A 19,886-nucleotide genomic window follows, 5' to 3' on the forward strand; every position below is an offset into this window, starting at 1 on the left:
AGTCAGAAGGTAAAAGTCTGTAACAGTCACATGACCGCAGAGAAGACGCCGCTCGGCTCCATGACGCTGATACTTTCATTCTAGTTATAAATCCAGAATGTCATTCAAAGTCTTGACAGACGCTTGGTGAAGGAGCCTGTGGACGAGAGCGAAGCACACGCTGTTAAAGTGTTCACTTAAAGATGACCTCAGGTCAGCCCCTCCCTCCCTCTCACCTCGCCACGTCTCCGCTGTCGTTACACGTGAAGGCGTGTTTGTGAAGCTGCTGCTGGACCGACACGGCCGCGCTCTTCACACTGGCTTTACACTGACCTGCTGAAAGGTTTCACACACACGGGATTCATGTCAGCAACACGCACACACATGTGATCCGTGGTCACTGACACGTCAGCTCACCGTGTTTGATGATGGACAAGACGTGGAGGATGGCGGCCAGATTATTCACACTGCTGATGTCCTCAGAGTCCAGAGTGGAGCTGACCTCGGTCAAGAACGCCCTGAAAGAAACCGCAGAGATTAACCAATCAGAGAGCTGCTCACCTCCTCTGTGATCAGACAGCCAATCAGAGAGCTGCTCTCCTTCTCTGTGATCAGACAGCCAATCAGAGAGCTGCTCTCCTTCTCTGTGATCAGACAGCCAATCAGAGAGCTGCTCTCCTTCTCTGTGATCAGACAGCCAATCAGAGAGCTGCTCTCCTTCTCTGTGATCAGACAGCCAATCAGAGAGCTGCTCTCCTTCTCTGTGATCAGACAGCCAATCAGAGAGCTGCTCTCGTCCTCTGTGATCTTTGAGGATGTTTACCTGGTAACAGCAGGTGATTGGAGGATGACGGACAGCAGGACGCTGGACAGAGGAGGCATGTCGTCCACGGACTCTGGAGGGATCATCTCGTCAGGATGGCTCATCTTTAAAAAGCAACAACATTCATCAGAAGTATAAACGGCGAGCTCTCACTCTCACCTGGATGTTCTTCTTCACCTTCTGAAGCAGGTGCGTCTTCTCCACAACGATGACAGCAAACAGAGTCGAGAAGACCCCACAGAGACGCTCTCCCCCCAGAGTCTGGACCACCACCAGGAAGTCTGCCAGACCAGGAGCGGCTGCCTGACACAGCTGAGTCAACACACACACACACACACACACACACACACACACACACACACACACACACACACACACACACACACACACACACACACACACACACACACACACACACACACACACACACACACAGAGACAGAGAGACACACACACACACACAGAGACACACACAGAGACACACACACACACACACACACACACACACACACACACACACACACACACACACACACACACACACACACACACACACACACACACACACACACACACACACACAGGTTTATGATAAATAAACTATAAAAAGCCGTAAAGAAGAATCGACCTTGAAGGGGTTAAACGTCTTCTTACCTGCTTCCCTTCTTCGGGTTCCTTCTTCAGACGGCGAGCGAGGAGCTCGATAATCACCTGGAAGATTTTGGCCACCAGGCCCAGACTGAAGCTCGTCGGGTCCTGCTGGTTTTCCAGTTCCTGCTCGCTCTCCTCCGGCACAAAGGCGCCCGTCACCGCCTCCTTCAGAAGGTGCAGCACGGCAGAGACGCAGAGATGTCCGCCGTCTGGAGACGGCAGCAGGACAGTCAGAGACGAGACGAGACGACCCGACCCCCCCCCCCCCAACCCGGGAAACACTCACCTGAGACCAGCGTGAGCAGGCACAGGTGGAGGATCTGATCCGTGAACGCCTGATCAGCCAAACCCACGAGAAGAACGTCTCTGCACACGGCCAGGAAGCTCTGCAGGATGAGGAACAGCAGAAACACAGCGAGTCAGGAAGTCCCTGACAGGAGACGACTGCTCATGTTTCAGGACCTGCTGGTTCTGGTCCAGCTCTGGACCTGGCGTGGTGGAACGGGGGCGTCGAGGTCTCGGCCTGGACGCTCTTCAAGAACAGATCTTAAATGAAATGAAAATGAAAAGAGGAGCGCTCACCTCAGTGATCTTTGCAGCCAGTCGCTGCGTCTTCTCCTCGCCGCCATCATGGCCGACGGGTTTAGCCATGAAGGGCAGGACTTCCTCAGTTACCCATGATGCAACTCGCTCTGTAGACCGCAGGTAGACGCGACCCTGCGAGAACTAGGAAAAGACAACAGGCCGTCAGTTTTTGTAGGTTCAGTACGTAGAAGTTACTCAGGCTGACTGGGGACGTTTGTGGGCGGAGCTTGTGTGTTCCCTCCAGCCAATGAGAGCGCAGCAGGAGAGTTTAGAGGCTGGTCTCAGTGCAGCAGAACGAAAGGGAAAGATGAGGAGCTCACGCTGTGCTGCAGGTGAGCACTGAGGCGTCCGTGGAACGTGAAAACTCTCAGCGCCGTCTCCACGTCGGGCCTTTTGGGATCCTCTGAGGTCGAGCTGAGGTGGCCGACCAGCACCGACTGTGGACACAAACCACAGTTAGAATCCTCTTTACCTCTGAGTGTGATCAGGCCTGAAAATAAAAGCGTCTTCACACCTGCCACTTTCCCAGAACGCTGTGGAGCTGCTTCAGAGGCTCCTCCCCCACAGACAGAACCTTCTCCCGTGTTGATGCGTGGTTGAACAGATACTCCAGGTAGGTCAGCGCCAGCTCGGGTTTGGCCTCCACCGTCTCCTGGATACGCACCTTTCGACTCGTGTTCGCCCCGTCCTGAAGTGACAGAAGACTTTCAATGAAACGGAGAGAAAGCGGACGCGTGGTTTCAGATGCACAGGTGTTCACTGACCCCGGGTGTGGGCGGGGCCTCAGAGAGCCAGTCAGTGATGAGCTGGAGGACGTCAGCACACAGGCCCCAGCTGCACATGCAGTGTAACAGCTGGCTGTAGTGAGCCGGAGCCGCTGCAGGCTCCATCCTCCGCAGCCGGGAGAGAACGCCGCAGCTGAGGAAACAGGAGAGTCAGACCGACGCCACAAACCAACCGGTGCACAAAGGTCACGCCATGACACACCTGAACGTCGGGACTGCAGCCGGAGGCATGAAGGAGGCGAGCTGCACGAGCGGAGCGGTGCATTGTTCATCCTGAAAGACAAACACGCCGTCAGACGAGGAGACGACTCGACGGCGTTCATCGTTAATCAAATCAAACCTGGAAGGCGTGGAAGTATTTGGACATGACGTTTCCAAACTTGGAGAACATGTAGTCTCGAGCTTCTTCGTTCCGTTTCAACGCCTTCTCCACAGTTTTCCACATGATGACCACGACCTCCAGCAGACGAGCCACGGTGGGCGTGTCCAGCAGAGGATCAGCCTGCAGGGGTCAGAGCGGCCAATCACACGGTTTCTCAGTGAGGACGAACAAAACCGTCTCATGACTTTTTAAAACCTTATTTTCATGTTTTCTTGAGTTTCATAGTTTGTGCTTAAACGTGAAACTGTGACATCATCATTCTTACGGCGCCGTTCTCCTTGTTGCTGTCGTTGATCTCCGACACGTCGCTGACCTTCTGGATGCAGCTGTTCAGAACACGCCGGATGGCCAACATCAGGTTCACTGAAAGAGACAGCAGAGCAGCGTGTGACTCCGCCCCCTGCTGTTTAACACGTGTACTGCAGAGAGCTGAAGGGGGAGGAGCTCACGTATGTTAGAGGACGCCGTGTGCTGGGCGGCGTGGTGGTAGAACTTCCTGGCAGCTCCGGGGTTCATCTGGATGAGAGTGATGCAGCGACAGCACCACTCCCTCTCCGGCTCGCTGACGGGGAAGAAGGACTTGAAGAGCAGGTCGACGATCCGCTTGGAGACCGGATGGGTGTCGATGGCGAGGCGAGCCAGCAGGTGGTCTGTGTTGCACACGGACCAGAACTGGAAGAGCACAAACAGCGGTGCCGTCACGCTTCAGCACGACTTACAGACTCACGCCGTGCACGAGAAACAACGAAGACACTCCGCAGACCAAACGGTCACATGACCAGAAGAAAAAGCTCTGCTACCTTCAGCGCTCGCACTTCCTTGGCTTTGATCAGCACATCTACAAACGCAGCACGCACTTTCTCCGAGCTGTCGTGAAGGCTGTTTCTCAGAGTGGGCAGAAGCTTCTCCAGGATGGGATGGCTGAGAGCGTTTTCCAACACGATAGGAAGAGACTGCAGAGACATCATGACTCATCATTAAGACCACGGCCGGCCTGGACAGAGTCCACGGGTCGACAAGTTTAACTGTTGGAGGCTGCAGTGACGGCGAGGCGTTTGAATACCTTAAAGACGGAGCAGCGCACATCAGCTGAGCTGCTGTCGGTGGCGAGCTCCATCATCTTCTTCAGGAAGTCTGTGATGATGGTGGGAGGGAAGAGCTCCCAGCACTTAGCCAGGACCTTACAGACTCCCAGCGTGGCACAGGAGCGCACCGAGGGGTGCGCGTCATTGAGCAGCTCCTGAGGACACAGAGAGGATCCTGATTAAACACGTGTCACATGTGACATGTAAGAAACAACACGGAGCTCCGGCGTCTGACGGGTCCCACCATGGCCGTGTCCAGCTGCTTCTGGATGGTTCCATCGATGCTGGAGCTGCTCTGCTCTGGGTCATGGATGGGGAACGCCTCGGCAAACAGCAGCGCTGCGTTCGCTCGCACCTCAAAGTTTGGTGCCTGAAGAGGTCAGAGAGAGGTCAGAGAGAGGTCAGAGAGAGGTCAGAGAGAGGTCAGAGAGAGGTCAGAGGAGTGACACCTGACGGGCTCAGGTCAAACAGGGAGGTTTGAGTTTACACTTAAAGCTGTCCAGAGAACGGGCTTGTAGAGGCTGAAGAGCATCTTCTCCACGCGGGGACAGCTCTTCTTCTTGTGGAAATAGTTGACCATCTAAAGGCAGGTGACACACACACACACACACACACACACACACACAGTGAACCACAGTGATGAATATAAACATCAGCCAGGTGAGAAGACTACCTGTCGGACTTTGTCGAACACGGGAGACGTTCGAGAGAGCAAGATCGCACTCCGCATCAAATCCTGAACGCAGACGCTCTCGATCTGCTCCAGGAAGTCGCCGCTCGCCTTCTTCCACGCTCTGTAGTAGATCTCCGTAATGTGGGCGGTCTTGGTCCTGGGTCAGAGAAGGCGAGCAGTGACGGCTCTGAAGACTTTTTCTACCAACAACTCGACAAATAAAAAAAGGAAGCGTCTTACTTGCTGTAAAACTCGAGCTCGTTTTTCACCGTGCCGTGAATCATCGGGATGAAGCCGACGTGCCAGCTGAAGAGAAACACCAGGAAACGCTTCCCCTGAAACGACACGCAGCACGTCAACACCTCTGAGCAGGGCTGAAATACAGGGGGCGTGGCCAGACACAGCTCATTTACATATTTAAAGCTACAGACACAGAAACAGCCTGTTCTGAGCAGGGCTGAAATAGAGGGGTTTATAGACATGATCAAATACAGGATCAGAGTGGATTTACAACAACACACTTCACACACATGATGAAGAGGAGCGAAGACACTGATTTCACCTGAAGAAGAGGAGGAGGTCATGTGACCTTTAAGAGGAGCTCTGACACTGATTGAACCGTGACAAACAAAGACGACTCACATCATCGTTTTTGATGTAATGAGGAAACTGAAAGCACTGAAGCAACATGTCGGCCGCCTGCTTGTCGTCCTCCGAGGTGAAGTCCAGACTTAAAAGCACCTCATGCAGACTCCAGACTCTTTGGATCTCGACGCCCTGAAAACACAAGAAGAACGATGAAGAACGTAACGACATCAAAGTCGGACGCTGGTCGTCTGACGTCCTGGTACTGACGGGTTTCTTCACACTGAAGCTCTTCTGCAGGGACACCAGGAACGCAGTGCGACCAAACTTCTCCTTCTCCTTCAGACTCTTCTTCCACCAGGCCTCGCACAGACTCAGGATGTGGATCTGCAGAGGAGCCTCCGAGACCGGCGCCGACTCCAGGACCGCTGAGAGAACGAGACAAACAACCCGTGAAGAAGAAGCTGAAAACCTTCTCCCTGAAGAAACATCAGAGAGCAAAGACGCCCACCATGAAGCCTGTGTGCCGTTTCCAGAAGGGCGCTGTAGCTGTCGCCTTCTTGGAGCACGTTTAAGGACGCCAACGCCACGAGAGTCACGCCATCCACAACAGCCATGACATGTTTCTGAGGGAGAAGAAGAAGAAGAAGAGGTTTGTTTGTCAGAGGAGCGAATGAGCTCGCTTTAAAAAGGTTAAACAAGCAGGAGAAGTCACCGGGTCAGCGGCGTCCACGCCCTCGTCCCCGGGCTCCTGCAGGACGTCCTGTAGGAGCGACGCCAGTTTGCCCCACAGAGTCTGCCTCTGGTCTCGGGGCATCTCCTGCAACACTTCTTCCACATCGAAAGGCTCGGCTCTGTCCCTCTGCAGAGACACAGGGACGAGAGGACGGGGGCAGAGACGGAGACGTAAACATTCATTTATATCCGACACGCTTCGTCACCGGACTCGTCTGAGTCAAAGTTTGATCATGAGCTGGTTTCTCTCTGAGCCCCGGAGTAAACTAAGAGCAAAAACATTTTAATATTATATACAAAAATAAACAGGATAAAAACTAAAGTAGAGATAAAGTGTCCGCTGCTGATTGGTTTAATAAACAGGATGTGCTGTCACATCAGGGGCCCCGTTAAAGCCCTCAGGGGCCCCAAGCTGTTGACAAGAAGTCCTGGACTCAGTTTAAGACCTTGGAGTCGGTTTAAGTCCTGGACTCAGTTTAAGACCTTGGAGTCGGTTTAAGTCCTGGACTCAGTTTAAGACCTTGGAGTCGGTTTAAGTCCTGGACTCAGTTTAAGTCCTGGACTCAGTTTAAGACCTTGGAGTCGGTTTAAGTCCTGGACTCAGTTTAAGACCTTGGAGTCGGTTTAAGTCCTGGACTCAGTTTAAGACCTTGGAGTCGGTTTAAGTCCTGGACTCAGTTTAAGACCTGGACTCAGTTTAAGACCTTGGACACGGTTTAAGTCCTGGACTCAGTTTAAGTCCTGGACTCAGTTTAAGACCTTGGACACGGTTCTCTTCTGCTTTCAGACTTTAGATCAGACTGAAGTTCAGCTTGTTGTGCGCATGCGCGTGCAGGATGCTACTTACGTGAAGTTGAATAAAGTGAAGGAAGTCCTCAACGTTTTCTTTACAGACAGCTTCTAGAAACGTCTCTCTCTTAGACATGCTGATGCTGTAATAAATAACTCCAACAACTTTAAACTGTTTTACCGACTTTAAACTCTTAATGTGCCGCGAGCTGTCTGAAGATAAAACGAGTGTTATTTATCTACCTGCTGCTAACAGACCAATCAACGAAGACTTCTCATCTCTAAAGGTTAAAGATAAAACCCGACATTTACCGACCTCACAGAAACATCTAGAACCGTCTGACAGACACCATAACAACAGCGCACCCGCGCAAATTCATATAACGTCATGGTGCGTCACGACGTCATGGTGTCACGACGTCGTGCGTCTCTACGGTAAGCCGAAAGTGACAATATACACCACTTCGCGAGTTAAATCATAAACGCACTTTGCGTCACATTATTGTAAAGAGTTCAATAGTAGAATTAAGTAAATCAATTAATATTTGTTACTTGTGTTTTAATGATAAAAGTAGAAAAATAATGTGTATTTTTAACTTAGTCTGAATTAATACTTTTTAAGATTCTGCGCTTGTATTTATTGTGCACTTGTGTTTGTGAGTGTGTGTAACTGTGTTTGTGTGTCTGTCTGCATTTTTTATTAGTAAATAAATACTTAATGCCCTGAGTCCTATCTTCAGAGCTTTTCTGGCGTCCCCTCGATGATCTTCCTTCTTCGACCACCAGATGGCGCCACAGCCCCTCATACCGCCACACACGGTGCGTCTTTACAGGAGTGCAGCACTGCAGCTTGTGGTTATTTTTATTTATTTTGTGGGACAAAGCCTCATTGATTTCATCCCATCCTTGGACTGAATCATGTCATTAAAGAAAAATCTGCAACACACAACCAACAATAAACAAACAGAGAGAGAGCACCTTCACATGAGAACATGTTTATTCTCTTCAAACCCCGGAGGCTTCATGTCATTCAGAAAGAACATCAACAAGGCAAAAACGTACACTGCTGTTTATATTTAAGGCACAGGATAGATCCAAGTTTCAACAGCTCCAACGAACGGTGAGGACAGCGTGAAAAAAACTCAAACAAGTCCACGGCGTCGTCCCCGTGTCTGTCAGCCCTGCTCATGTGACTCTGTTCACTTACATTTAGATTCCATAAGATTTGAACCCTTATTCAAGAATCCTCAGCTGCTCATTAATGAACAGCTCCCGTTCATCGCTCTAAAAGACCCTCGTGTACCACCACATATTGCACAAAGTCATCTTAAAATACACAGAGCAATAAATAAAATCTCTGCATTCAGCGTCTGTAATCGAGCACAACATCAGAATAAAAGGGAAACAATCGAATAACACTGCATGACAAAATAAAAAACAGAGTCGAGGCTGCTCGAGTCGTCTGATGAAGAAACGTCTCCCGTAAGGAAACATAAAACCCCCTAAGTTTACTTTATGTTAGCGACTTGATATTTACATCCGGAGAAACAGGGAGACACAAGGCGGTCATCGTGTTCCAAAGCATCACAACATCCTCCGACCCGGATCGTCATTTAATCCTGATCAGAAAGAAAGAATTCCTGTTAAACTGTATGAACAAAATGTACATCCACAGAGCTGAAGGACGGGAAGGAGGCTGCGTCTATGTGAGCAGAGGATCCTGAACACTCCTCACACTCTGAGAGCTCCAGCCGTCTTCACTCAGATCATACCTGCAAGACAGACACAGAGTCACATCGACGCACTCAGGACGAACTCAGACTGTCAACAAGACGACGTCAAAGTTTACCAGTGAGTCCATCCTTTGGATATATCCTCGCCACTTAAATCCACCATCACCTGCAAAGTGGAGAGCAAAGATAATGTCCTGACCTTTAGCTCCGCCCCTCACAGACCGAGCTGAAGTTGCTCTTACCTTTCCTAACAGTCCTTTGTGTTTGGAGAGGAGGTTCCCTCCGTTCTTCACGGCTACATCCAGAGTCCTCCTGTGGAGCTCCACCATCGACACGCTGAACTCAAACCTGCAAAACACATCGAACACAAACTCATGAGGACGTGACGTCAGGAGACCCTTCATCAAGCGCCTTGAATAAGTGAACCCACGTTTGATCATAAACAGGGTTCAGGGTCCTCTTCAGGGTGCCGGTCTTCCTCCGGCCCGTCCTGCTCTTGTCAGGCAGCAGATAGAGGCGGATGAAGGGGTCGGAGCTGTCTTTGGTGAAGGCTATCAGGTTACTGAGGACACAGGACAAAATAGTTTCACTCACATGCTGCGCGACACATGTTGGTGACTTTCACGGCGCCCGTTCGCCCCGAGTGTAAATAGAACCACAGAGAGCAAGAGGAGCACTTTACTTCAGAAGCACTTCCCATAAATGACGGTAAAAGAGCGAAGCCAAAAAAAAACAAGCAGCGCCGAGGCGACGAGTTCACGAGCGTCATAAATCTGATTTTAAAAAACTCATTAAAATGCAGTGAATGATTGGAGTCGTGGCGCTCACCGGCAGGCGTGCACCACCACGATGAGTTTATTCCTCTGGGCGCTGTGTCGAACCGTCAGCTGGATCTCACCCAAGGGGAACTGGCCCGGCGCCGAGCCGCTATAAACACACCACAGTGAGTTAGTGTCACTCCCACAGGCTGCAGCTGCATTAATAAAGCACGGAGGGCGAGGCATCGCTGGACACTCAGACGGGCAGTGAGATGTTCTGATACACATGTTACATGGAGAGAGCAGAGCGGAGGAAGAATTCAAAGAATAAAGACGTCACAGGTGAAATTATACTTCTGCAGCTGGCGGAGTCGCTGCTGAAGCTCCAGAGTAGCAAACGGCAGCGAGACGTCCGAGGCCAGGCTGGGCGTGGACTCCTTGTGAGGCAGGTGTTTCTGCGAGCTGGACATGCAGCTGCTCAGGTTGGAGACGCTTCGGAGAGGGCTGGCCGAGTACGGCTCGCCGTCCCGCTGCTGGAGGGTGAGCGTGGAAGCGTTTAATGGCGTTGGAGGAGTGGGAGGAGGTAGCGGGGAATCGGAGGCTGACAGTCTCATGCATGAGGTCGTGTTTGGCTGCGGCGCGCTGGACTTCCTGACCCGGACCGAGGAGGGCTGATCTGAGGAGACCTGCTTCTCCAAGGACAGGATCTACGCAGAGACAGGAGGACAAAAATAAAGCGTCAGAGCTCCTCATCATGTCTATAAACCCCTCTATTTCAGCCCTGCTCAGAACAGGCTGTTTCTGTGTCTGTAGCTTTAAATATGTAAATGAGCTGTGTCTGACCACGCCCCCTCTCTGGAAGGGCTCGGGTGTACTCGCTGCTTTCTGGCTCCATGTCCTATTGTTTACGGTGAGAAGGCAGACTCAGAGGGCAGAACAAACACCTAGCTGTGGGAGTGTCACCCACCTGGGGGAGGGGCTACTGCCCTTTGTGATGTCATGAAGGGAACATCTCCAAACGGCCTGTTTGAGCAGGCAGAAGACGGAGAGGATGGACTTGTCTCGTCATTGGGGGGTTTGGAGACAGACTGGAGACACGTGTGTTGAACTGCATCATACGTGACCTTAAAGGTCAATCTTTGGCCGTTATCAGTTTACCACTAGCTTGTTGTAACAACAGTTTCTAAATGGGGTCGGAGCTTAGCGGCGGCTGTAATTAGCCTTTAGCTCGGAGCATGTGATGTGACGGTGTTGAACATGGTTACCCTCAGCGCCATCTTCAGTTTGAGGGTGGAGCTGGGCCCGGAGTTTTTGAGAGGAAAGGACCGAGTCAGCGTCATGTCCTCCTCCTCCAACAGGCTGCTCAAAGGCACTGTCAGATTACCCAGGGTGCATTTCTGCTTGTCGTCTTTCACCTGTGCATCGGAAAAAAAGCAGAAGATGGAGCGCTTTAACCCTCGTCTTGTGTTAGCTTTCTGTTACCATCTCTTATGTTAACGGGTCGGTTTTGACCCATGTCTTAAATCAGCTGTAAAATACACTGAAAACAATTATCTATCATCCAATTTGTTTCTCATCTCTTGGTTACCTTGTTAGGCTTCCTTATCCATGAAAATATTGGTTTTAATATTTTTGGTGTGGGCCATTGGGCCTTTTTTTTGTCAGTATACCCCTCGATTTCAATTTTAAAAAATGGTAAAATGAACCTCAAGAGAATTGTATAAATAAATAAAAGGTTGTTGTGTTACCTGACTATTACTGAGGGGTATTAGAACACATCTCTTAAATAAATTTGTTTTATTTATTTTTTCATTTTAATAGTTTTAACTATAGTAACATCTATGGTGTTACGGGTCAATTTTGACCCATGTATATTTATTATTATTTTTCCATTACTTGGTGGATGTGGGTCCACAACACAAATGCATTATATGCAGATACATCGAGGATGTTGTAAAACACAACACCTATGGCCCTGGGTTGAACATCAGTGGAAGAAGCTGCACTCATGTGTCCCAGACATCCCTGATGGGGGCAAGCTTGTCAGATCTTGCTCTGGTTGTCAAATCTGAGGACTCTTGATATCATATGAAAGGTCTGAAGTGACATTGTTGCCTGGAAAATATTTCTACCTGTCGATGCATCCCAGAGACTATCAGTGGCCTTATTGCAGGATCTGTACACTCCAGCAAAAAAAAGAACACCGAATATAAGCATCCAGGTATTCCTCATCCATGTCTTTCCACATGTCGCCATGGACTTTTTTTCCTTCAAGGTTTGTCATAGCAATGATGACTCTTTTTAGTGACAATGGCATAAATAGCTCAAAACATGTCTTGATGTCAGTGACTCTCGTCACAGCAAACCTTGAGATTCCAGGGGTCATTTTGATGACATTTGCAGCAGCTACCCTGCCATGTAAATCATGATGTAATGAGCTCCAACAGATCTCACCATTTTTGGACTTGAATCTTTCAGCAGGAGTAGCTTCACCACCGGTGACCTCCTCATCAGACTCATCAGATGTGTCTGTATCTTCTGGATGATACTCCACATTGTCTTTCTCCTCAGAAACCTGTTCATCCGTATCACTATGCTGCTCTGTGTCCACTCCCTCATTTTCAGCAAAAATATTATCCAGAACTTCTTTCACTGTAAATCTTTTTTTCATTTTTGCATGCTGCAAATTGGAGATTTCACCAACTCTATACTGAATTCACCTCACATGGCTGGAAATGCCTGTCGTTGTTTGTTTTGTTTTTGTACTGGATAACAAGGTAAAATGAGAATCCCCTAAAGCTCACATGATTGGGAGAGGAGCTGGCTGTCAGTGTGTGTTCAATTTTGGCTCTAATTATTGCTTTATAATCTTATTTTTATAACTGGGTCAAAACCGACCCTAACAACACCAAGGTCATAATTTTAACCAGAGCATTTTACAATTTAGTGAAAACCAAAAAAAATGTTTTATTTTGTTGAAATAGAGATTCCTGACAAAGTCAAAAAGCCTTGATGCAAAAAAAAAAAGTTACGTGGTTCTTTTATGCATTTAAAAACTAAAACGGGTCGGTGCCGACCCTAACACAAGACGAAGGTTAAGAGCAGTCGGCTCCTCCCATCATTTGGTGCATGATCACAGTGAGGATGGATGCAGCGTTACCTCCACCTCCAGCTCCTGCCTCCTCGGGTTGTGGACGAGGAACGAGAAGCAATCTTCCCACAGAGGCTCCTTGGTCTTGTAGCGGATCTTTGTGGGCGGACAGGAAATCGATGGTTAATTAAGAGACGACTGGGTGCAGCTAATTGAAAACACAATTCATTTGGAAATCTATGAATCAGAGCTGCAGAAGGTTGAATGAGGGGAAAAGAAATAACAAACACTCTGTATTGATTCGTATCGAGCTGACGAGCAGCTTTCAGAGGATCAGGATGTGAGTGACCTCCTGGGACCTGCACCACGCAGAGGGGCCCCTCTGCACCACGCAGCGAGGCCCCTCTGCACCACGCAGCGAGGCCCCTCTGCTCTACGCAGCGAGGCCCCTCTGCACCACGCAGCGGGGCCCCTCTGCACCACGCAGCGAGGCCCCTCTGCACCACGCAGCGAGGCCCCTCTGCACCACGCAGAGGGGCCCCTCTGCACCACGCAGCGAGGCCCCTCTGCACCACGCAGCGAGGCCCCTCTGCACCACGCAGCGGGGCCCCTCTGCACCACGCGGAGAGGCCCCTCAGCGAGGCCCCTCTGCACTTCACCTTCTGTTCAGATCACTCACCTTGCTCTCCACTGTTTTGTGTCCCACCGTCATCTGGACGTATGGACTCGGCTCGCTGCTGCTCTTCTTCGCAGACTGTGAGAGAGTTTGTAAAAAGGAGTAGTAGTACGGTGACACACAAGACAATCAGGATGACCCCACACACACACACACACACACACACACACACACACACACACACACACACACAGGGGTTCAAAGGGTAGATACAGAACACGAAGGGCTGCAGGCAACCAGGCTGTGTCTCCTCTCAGCATGCTAACTTCTCACAGCTAAGCTAATTCATGATACCCAACATGTCTAAAAGCCAGGGGGGCGGAGCTTCTTAAGTTGCGGGATAACCCCGAGCTACGCTTGAGGACTGAGCTACGACAGGACCGAAGAAACAACAAAACACCACAATGCACGAGATTTTATTTTGGTTTTTGAAGGACCAATCAGAGAGCTGCTCTCTCCCTCTGTGATCAATCAGCCAATCAGAGAGCTGCTCTCTCCCTCTGTGATCAGTCAGCCAATCAGAGAGCTGCTCTCTTCCTGTGTGATCATGAAGGAAACCTGCTGTGTTGAAGCTTCTCTTCAACAATGCAGCAGCCAGTATGTCCTCCTTCTAACTTTAGATTCTGCTCCTGAATGCTCTGGATCTGATTGGACCAGAGAAGGTAGGCGGGGCTTTGAAGGCCGTTTTGGACGCCCCTGGGTTTGCCAGATATGAGAGCAGTTATCAGGTGAACAGGTGTCGCAGCGATGGAAGCTGCTTCAGAGAGAAGTGATTGTACTAGTGTCAGTTCTCTTCAGTCAGGTGGCTCCAGGCGAGTTATCTGAGAGCTTCTAAAGTATTCAGGCCAGAAGGTCGTAAAGAGACGTTCAACCGGTTCATCTAAAGCAAAGCTCAAAGTGAGACACACAACATCAACAGGAAGTTCAGACACGAAGCAGAGAGCAGAGACGCTGCAGTCAGAAGATCAACGAGCGAGTGTGACCAGCAGTGAGCTCGCTAAAGTTACTTTAATTAGTTTCCTGTTTAATAACTCCTTTACAGCTCTCAACCAATCAGCAACCTCCGATGTTGAAAAATGTAGTGCAACACCCTGCAGTTCCTGCAGTGTCCACTAGAGGCTGGCTGCAGCAGCACAGGAAGTCACATACACACCCATTCAAAAAGCCTGTTTTTACAGCAGACATGAACATGTTTCTCACACACACACACACACACCACACACACACACACACACACACACACACACACACACACACACACACACACACACACACACACACACACACACACACACACACACACACACTGTACGGGGCCTCGCTCAGGCCTCGTCCACTCATCGTTACAGTTTGTGGTTGTGATGATTGTGGCGCCCCCTGTGGACAAAGCAGTACAGCTTGTCTGTCAAAATAACGGGAATGTTTCCTCGCCATCTTACTCGCTGAACTAGCTCGCTACACATGCGCTGACACGCCTGAGGGCCGACCTTCTGCAGCATCAACGCTGGTTATCAACAACGCTGCAGCAACATGCTAACCAGAGCCACAGTTTCTACTTCCTGTCTGCTGTCTTCGTCTTTCCTGCTGCATTTTCAACAACTCTGAAAAATGCAGACGCGCCTGCATGACGGGAACGAGCTCGCCGTTCAAACCATCAGCTTCTAAACGAGGGAGAATCGCTGCAACCACACACGCTGGGCCCTCACGTGTTCGAGAGGAAGAAGATGCACAGACACGATCAGCTTCATGCACGGAGCACAGACACGGGGACACGGGCTGAGTGAGCATGCACGCCATTTATCCCACGTTACCTTCAGCGCCTTAAAGACCGACGCTTGCTTCAGCCCGTCACAGCTGAAATCTGACAGGTTGGTCTTTAAACCAGCAGCAGATTAGAGGGAGAAAATCACAGCCGGAGTTAGTCTGAGTGTACACACACACACACACGCACACACACACGCACACACACACACACGCACACACACACACACACACACGCACGCACGCACGCACGCACACACACACACACGCACACGCACACGCACACGCGCACACACACACACACACACACACACACACACACACACACACACACCGTGGCGTCCCGTGGTTATGGTCGCTGCAGCTCGTCTCATTGGTCAGTGTCGTTAGCAGCGTGCAGCTAACACATGCTAACACTCGGAGGGCGGCGAGGACTCACACAGACGCTTCTACACTCGGACGTGTCGCTCTCACAGAACACGAGGCCGGACGCTCTCCTCTCGCTTAAGCTCCCGCAGCCTAAACTTCCTGTGAAGACGCTCTGAGGTCAGAGAGGAGAGAGGCGGTCAGAGTGACACTCACGCCGCGTGACCGCGTGACGCTCAGGTCACACACTTCCTGTCACGGAGGGAAGACGGGTTCATCACATGAAGTAGAACCGGAGGGTTGAACGTGCTTCATCACGGGACAACGTAGTGACGTGCGTCTTCTCAAGTTAAACGTAGAGCTCCGCCTCCACGAGCCCGGAGACGTACAGGCCCCTCCCCCTTTAAGAAGTGAAGATAATGATGGCGTGCGGTGTCGGACACATCGTGAGTGAGACGACGCTACAGCCCGTTGTCTGCTAACTGTTAGCATGTGGAGAACGTGTCCTTCGGCGGTTACCATGACGACCGTAGGGCGGGGCTGAACGCCGACATCGGAGAGGCTCATTGTGAAGCGAGCGACTTTTTAATGTCGTTGTTTGAAACCTGAAACTTGAGAGTTACAGATGGGTGACGAGCGCCACAAGGCGATGAAACATGGCGTGAACAGGCACATCGCCGACCATGAAAGCGTGCGGCGTGTTCAGAGCTTAATGTGGTGAGAATGTTCTGACCCTCCGTCGGCCCGATGCTACGCTAACGCTGCAGCATCGGGACAGAAACAGCTTTTCTTACGGGCAGGTTCTTCGCCGAGTCCACGTAGACCACGAACAGCGCCGATGAAAGCCCGTCATTGGCCAGGCTTCTGTCCGCACGCACACTCCGCAGCACCTGACAACAAAACAGGAAGGAGAGAGAACGTGTCAGCGGCGTGACGGACGACAGCAGCAGCGTGACATCATCCACAGAGCGCCACGTGCTCTGCGGCGCTCTCAGCGTCTCACCTGCTCCAACCTGTCCGGCGTGGCGAGCAGACTCAGCCACTCCAGCTTCAGGTGCAGTTTCCCCGTCGACGTTTCCTCCAGTTCAAACCACTGAAGGAGCAGAAGATCCACACGGACGTGAAGATCAGATGCTAAGCTAACCCGCTAACAGAGATGTTTGCTAACATGAACTTCTCCTTTAAACTAAATCCGTGGATCTCAGGTCCGTCGAAAAAAAAGTTATTTTAAAAGTGGTCTGAAAATATTTGCTTTTCTCTCGTGCTATTGGCTGACAGTTTATCTGTTTTAATTTATTTATTTATTTTACGTTTGTTTGTTTATGTTTGTCTTGTGCAACACAAACAGCATCATTAAACTTGAGCTTTACCTCGTCGACTTTCTGTTCTTTGTGCAGCTCGGTCAGATCGATCATCAGGCTGCGAATAAACACAAAGAGTCGCCGAGTAAACAGACCAATCACATCGTCCGGCTGCTCACGCGTCTGTCTGGATCAGATCGGAGCAGGAAGTGAGACTCACCTTCCCAGGAAGTCGTCTTTGTCTGGATCCTCGTCGAACAGCTCGATCTCCAGGTGTTGACCCGTCTGCTCGTACACCAGCGCCTGATGGAGACGGCGTGCTTAGTGAAGCGTTTGAAAGCGAGCGCGGCCGATCAATAGATGAGTGAAAGCGTAAAGGTCACCTCGTAAACCTCGTTCCATTTGGGGTGGAGGCTCTCCTTCACCGTCTTGCTCTGGAACAGCTGGTTGCCGATCTGCAGGATGCCGTACGGGTCGGACTTGCCCTTTATCAGACCCCCCAGGAACTTATCCTTCCCCTCCAGATCCTGGGCCTCCAGGAAGTGAATCCTCAGGACGCCCTGTGGAGACACGCAGCGTTCACACTTCCTGTCACCTGACCACCTGCTCAGGGACTGAACACGTGTGATGGATTTATTCTCTCTGAGCTGCTAACGGAGTCATCCATCATCTCCCTGAAACGTTTAGCTTGTTGCCATGGATACGGCTCCTCCGACTCCCCGGCTGTTTCTGTTTGATTGTGTTTGTATTCAGTGAGTTACCTTCAGGGTCCTGAGTGAATTACCAGAGAACAGAGAGACGCTCGCTACCTTGGGCATCGGGAAGCGGAGGTTGGCGAGCTCCACGTCTCCCACCAGCGGGACGGTGATGCGGTTTGGTAAGACCAGATGACTGGAGATGACGTCTTGAATCAGACTGTGAGAGAAGCCGCTGTGAGCACAGAGACAATCAGACGGGTTATTGATGTGCACGCTGCTTCAGGCTGCTCGCCAACAAACCTCTAACGAGTCAGCACATCACGACCACGAGCACGATGACAGCGAGGAACGCAAACAGGACGCCGTTATTGGTTTCACCGCCGTGCAGCTGGAAAGATGTAATCAAGGCAGGAAGAAGAAACGGGAGGACGTGGCGTGACAAACAGCCCGTGTGTCACTTAATCACGCCCTCGTCAGGGAGGCATGTTCATGTCTGCTGTAAAAACAGGCTGTTTGAATGGGTGTGTATGTGACTTCCTGTGCTGCTGCAGCCAGCCTCTAGTGGACACTCCAGGAACTGCAGCCAGCCTCTAGTGGACACTCCAGGTACTGCAGCCAGCCTCTAGTGGACACTCCAGGTACTGCAGCCAGCCTCTAGTGGACACTCCAGGTACTGCAGCCAGCCTCTAGTGGACACTCCAGGTACTGCAGCCAGCCTCTAGTGGACACTCCAGGAACTGCAGGATTTTACACTTCTGCTTCATTTCTCATCATCGAATGCAGCGATTAGTCCTCAACTCTTGAAATAATTCAAACTTTCTAAACTCAAACACTTTGATCGATCGATAACTGATCGACTCCTGAGTTGATTTCAATGATCCCTGCTCGGGTCTAAAGAGCAGACGCAGACCTTTAACTTGGCTCGCTCCGCAGAGTCGATCAGAAGACGGCAGGAATATGTTCAACTCTCTAAATGTCACACGCGTCCCGACTCGACCTTCTAAACAGGAGATATGAGGGGGAGGAGTTTCCTGCAGGTGTTCCCCCCCCCGGAGGTCTGCTCTCACACACACACACACACACACACACACACACACGTTGCATGACTGGATCCTGAGTAAATCCTTTGTTAAAAACATTCAGATCAAACAGGAAGTTCCTTACCTGAGTCCAGGGATGTCGAGGATGTTAGTGAGGCCGGTCCAGTTGATGTCAAGAAGCTGAGGACACACACACGCACGCACACACACACACACACACACACACACACACACACACACACACAGTAAATGTGTTTGGGTTATGAGGGCGGACTGGATAATCTGCTTCTTCCAGAAAGATCATTCAAATATTTGTTTCTATGACGATGAGTCCTCAGGGAAACTCTTAACTCACAACTTTAACTCCTTCACTTCCTGGACCCCAGACCAGCAGGGGGCCCCGGGCCAGCATGGGGTACCAGGCCAGCAGGGGGCCCCTGGCCAGCATGGGGTCCCAGGCCAGCAGAGGGCCCCGGACCAGCAGGGGGCCCCTGGCCAGCATGGGGTCCCCGGGGCCCCCTGCTGGTCCTGAATTTGAACTGAATCTGCAGGATGTGAAACAGAGTGTTGCATCCTTTGAATGACAGGACGCTGAGTTAATGCGAGCAGCTCACGCCTCTTATGGTCTGGAAACATTTCTGTTTCTTTTGGCTCCGACTCTGCGGCCTCAGAGACGGAGCGACCACGCTGTGCATGCTGAACTGATCTCTGCTGCTGCTCCGGAGGGGCCCGATGTGAGCTCCGCCTCCTTCAGCTCCACCTGCAGCTTCAGCTGAGCGCAGACTGAGACCTGCTAAAGTAGGGCTGGCTCCATCTGCAGCTATTTAAAGCTCTGCTGCAGCTCCACTGGGTCCCTGCAAATCGGTCAAAGCGTTTGAAGACTGATGGAGAACATCAGAGCGCTTTGGATACGTGCAGAGTAGAGCGGGAGGAGGTGAGAGAGGAGCCTGCAGCTCGCTCAGCTGACGGGTCACATGATCAGGACTTACTGGTTTCTTGAGGAAGAAGACGGACAGCGCTCCGACCAGAGGCATGTCCCCCAGCAACGGCTCCATCACCACTCTCAGCACGCCGTGGATCTATGGCAACACAAGAGGGACACATCAGTACACACGGCCGTGGTCAAGCTGCTCGCCGTGACACGTGACAGGTTGAAACTTGATCGGCCCGTGTGCCTCCTCTCTCTCTCTCTCTCTCTCTCTGTGTGTGACGTATGAAGACGATGAGAGGGATGATGGGATCAAAGAGCGTCACATTCTAACACCTGTGGATCTGTATTATATTTGAGGCGCCGCCACACGGACGTTTCGGACGCCGCTCGGTTTCCTAGATGTGAGAGGGCTGATCTCGCCGCTCCTCTGAAACGCCTCCAACACACTCGATCGTGGTC

At 51.0% G+C, this 19,886-nt stretch overlaps 2 protein-coding genes across 10 annotated transcripts in view; both read right to left on the bottom strand.

Moving 5' to 3' along the window:
• On the bottom strand, positions 1-7,472 carry ncapg2 (non-SMC condensin II complex, subunit G2). Of its 3 annotated transcripts, none has more exons than XM_079360707.1 (27): positions 7,316-7,472; positions 7,131-7,215; positions 6,264-6,410; positions 6,060-6,174; positions 5,819-5,976; positions 5,606-5,740; positions 5,204-5,298; positions 4,964-5,120; positions 4,778-4,870; positions 4,535-4,660; positions 4,269-4,445; positions 4,006-4,158; positions 3,655-3,877; positions 3,471-3,568; positions 3,164-3,325; positions 3,026-3,096; positions 2,803-2,956; positions 2,553-2,726; positions 2,359-2,475; positions 2,036-2,179; positions 1,740-1,839; positions 1,457-1,662; positions 980-1,114; positions 803-906; positions 397-497; positions 216-312; positions 1-136 (listed from the first exon to the last, which is right to left on the bottom strand). In XM_079360707.1, exons 2-27 carry the CDS (start codon positions 7,206-7,208, stop codon positions 85-87), a joined length of 3,372 nt encoding a protein of 1,123 aa, XP_079216833.1. In that variant the 5' UTR covers positions 7,209-7,215; positions 7,316-7,472; the 3' UTR covers positions 1-84. The 3 variants fall into 3 exon arrangements, with proteins under 3 accessions (XP_079216833.1, XP_079216831.1, XP_079216832.1); XM_079360705.1 differs by having other exon boundaries at positions 216-315; XM_079360706.1 differs by lacking the exon at positions 7,316-7,472 and having other exon boundaries at positions 216-315; positions 7,131-7,292.
• A 579-nt stretch (positions 7,473-8,051) lies between these two features.
• esyt2b (extended synaptotagmin-like protein 2b) overlaps positions 8,052-19,886 on the bottom strand; it is a 19,054-nt gene continuing 7,219 nt past the window's right edge. For 3 of the 7 annotated variants that reach the window (XM_079360709.1, XM_079360710.1, XM_079360708.1), the window contains 19 exons: positions 19,486-19,575; positions 18,621-18,676; positions 17,568-17,688; positions 17,142-17,318; positions 16,979-17,061; positions 16,828-16,876; positions 16,461-16,550; positions 16,252-16,347; positions 15,531-15,632; positions 15,142-15,204; positions 13,334-13,408; positions 12,724-12,810; positions 10,829-10,978; positions 9,918-10,270; positions 9,634-9,732; positions 9,236-9,367; positions 9,048-9,153; positions 8,922-8,971; positions 8,052-8,844 (listed from right to left, as the gene is read on the bottom strand). In XM_079360709.1, coding sequence (XP_079216835.1) covers positions 8,775-8,844; positions 8,922-8,971; positions 9,048-9,153; positions 9,236-9,367; positions 9,634-9,732; positions 9,918-10,270; positions 10,829-10,978; positions 12,724-12,810; positions 13,334-13,408; positions 15,142-15,204; positions 15,531-15,632; positions 16,252-16,347; positions 16,461-16,550; positions 16,828-16,876; positions 16,979-17,061; positions 17,142-17,318; positions 17,568-17,688; positions 18,621-18,676; positions 19,486-19,575 — 2,049 coding nt within the window. In that variant the 3' untranslated portion in view covers positions 8,052-8,774. The remainder of the gene's footprint in view (positions 8,845-8,921; positions 8,972-9,047; positions 9,154-9,235; positions 9,368-9,633; positions 9,733-9,917; positions 10,271-10,828; positions 10,979-12,723; positions 12,811-13,333; positions 13,409-15,141; positions 15,205-15,530; positions 15,633-16,251; positions 16,348-16,460; positions 16,551-16,827; positions 16,877-16,978; positions 17,062-17,141; positions 17,319-17,567; positions 17,689-18,620; positions 18,677-19,485; positions 19,576-19,886) is intronic. The other 4 variants (XM_079360711.1, XM_079360713.1, XM_079360712.1 and 1 more) reach the window with 4 other exon arrangements.

This window comes from Symphodus melops (genome assembly GCF_947650265.1).
Source record: "Symphodus melops genome assembly, chromosome: 14".
NCBI lineage: Eukaryota > Metazoa > Chordata > Actinopteri > Labriformes > Labridae > Symphodus > Symphodus melops.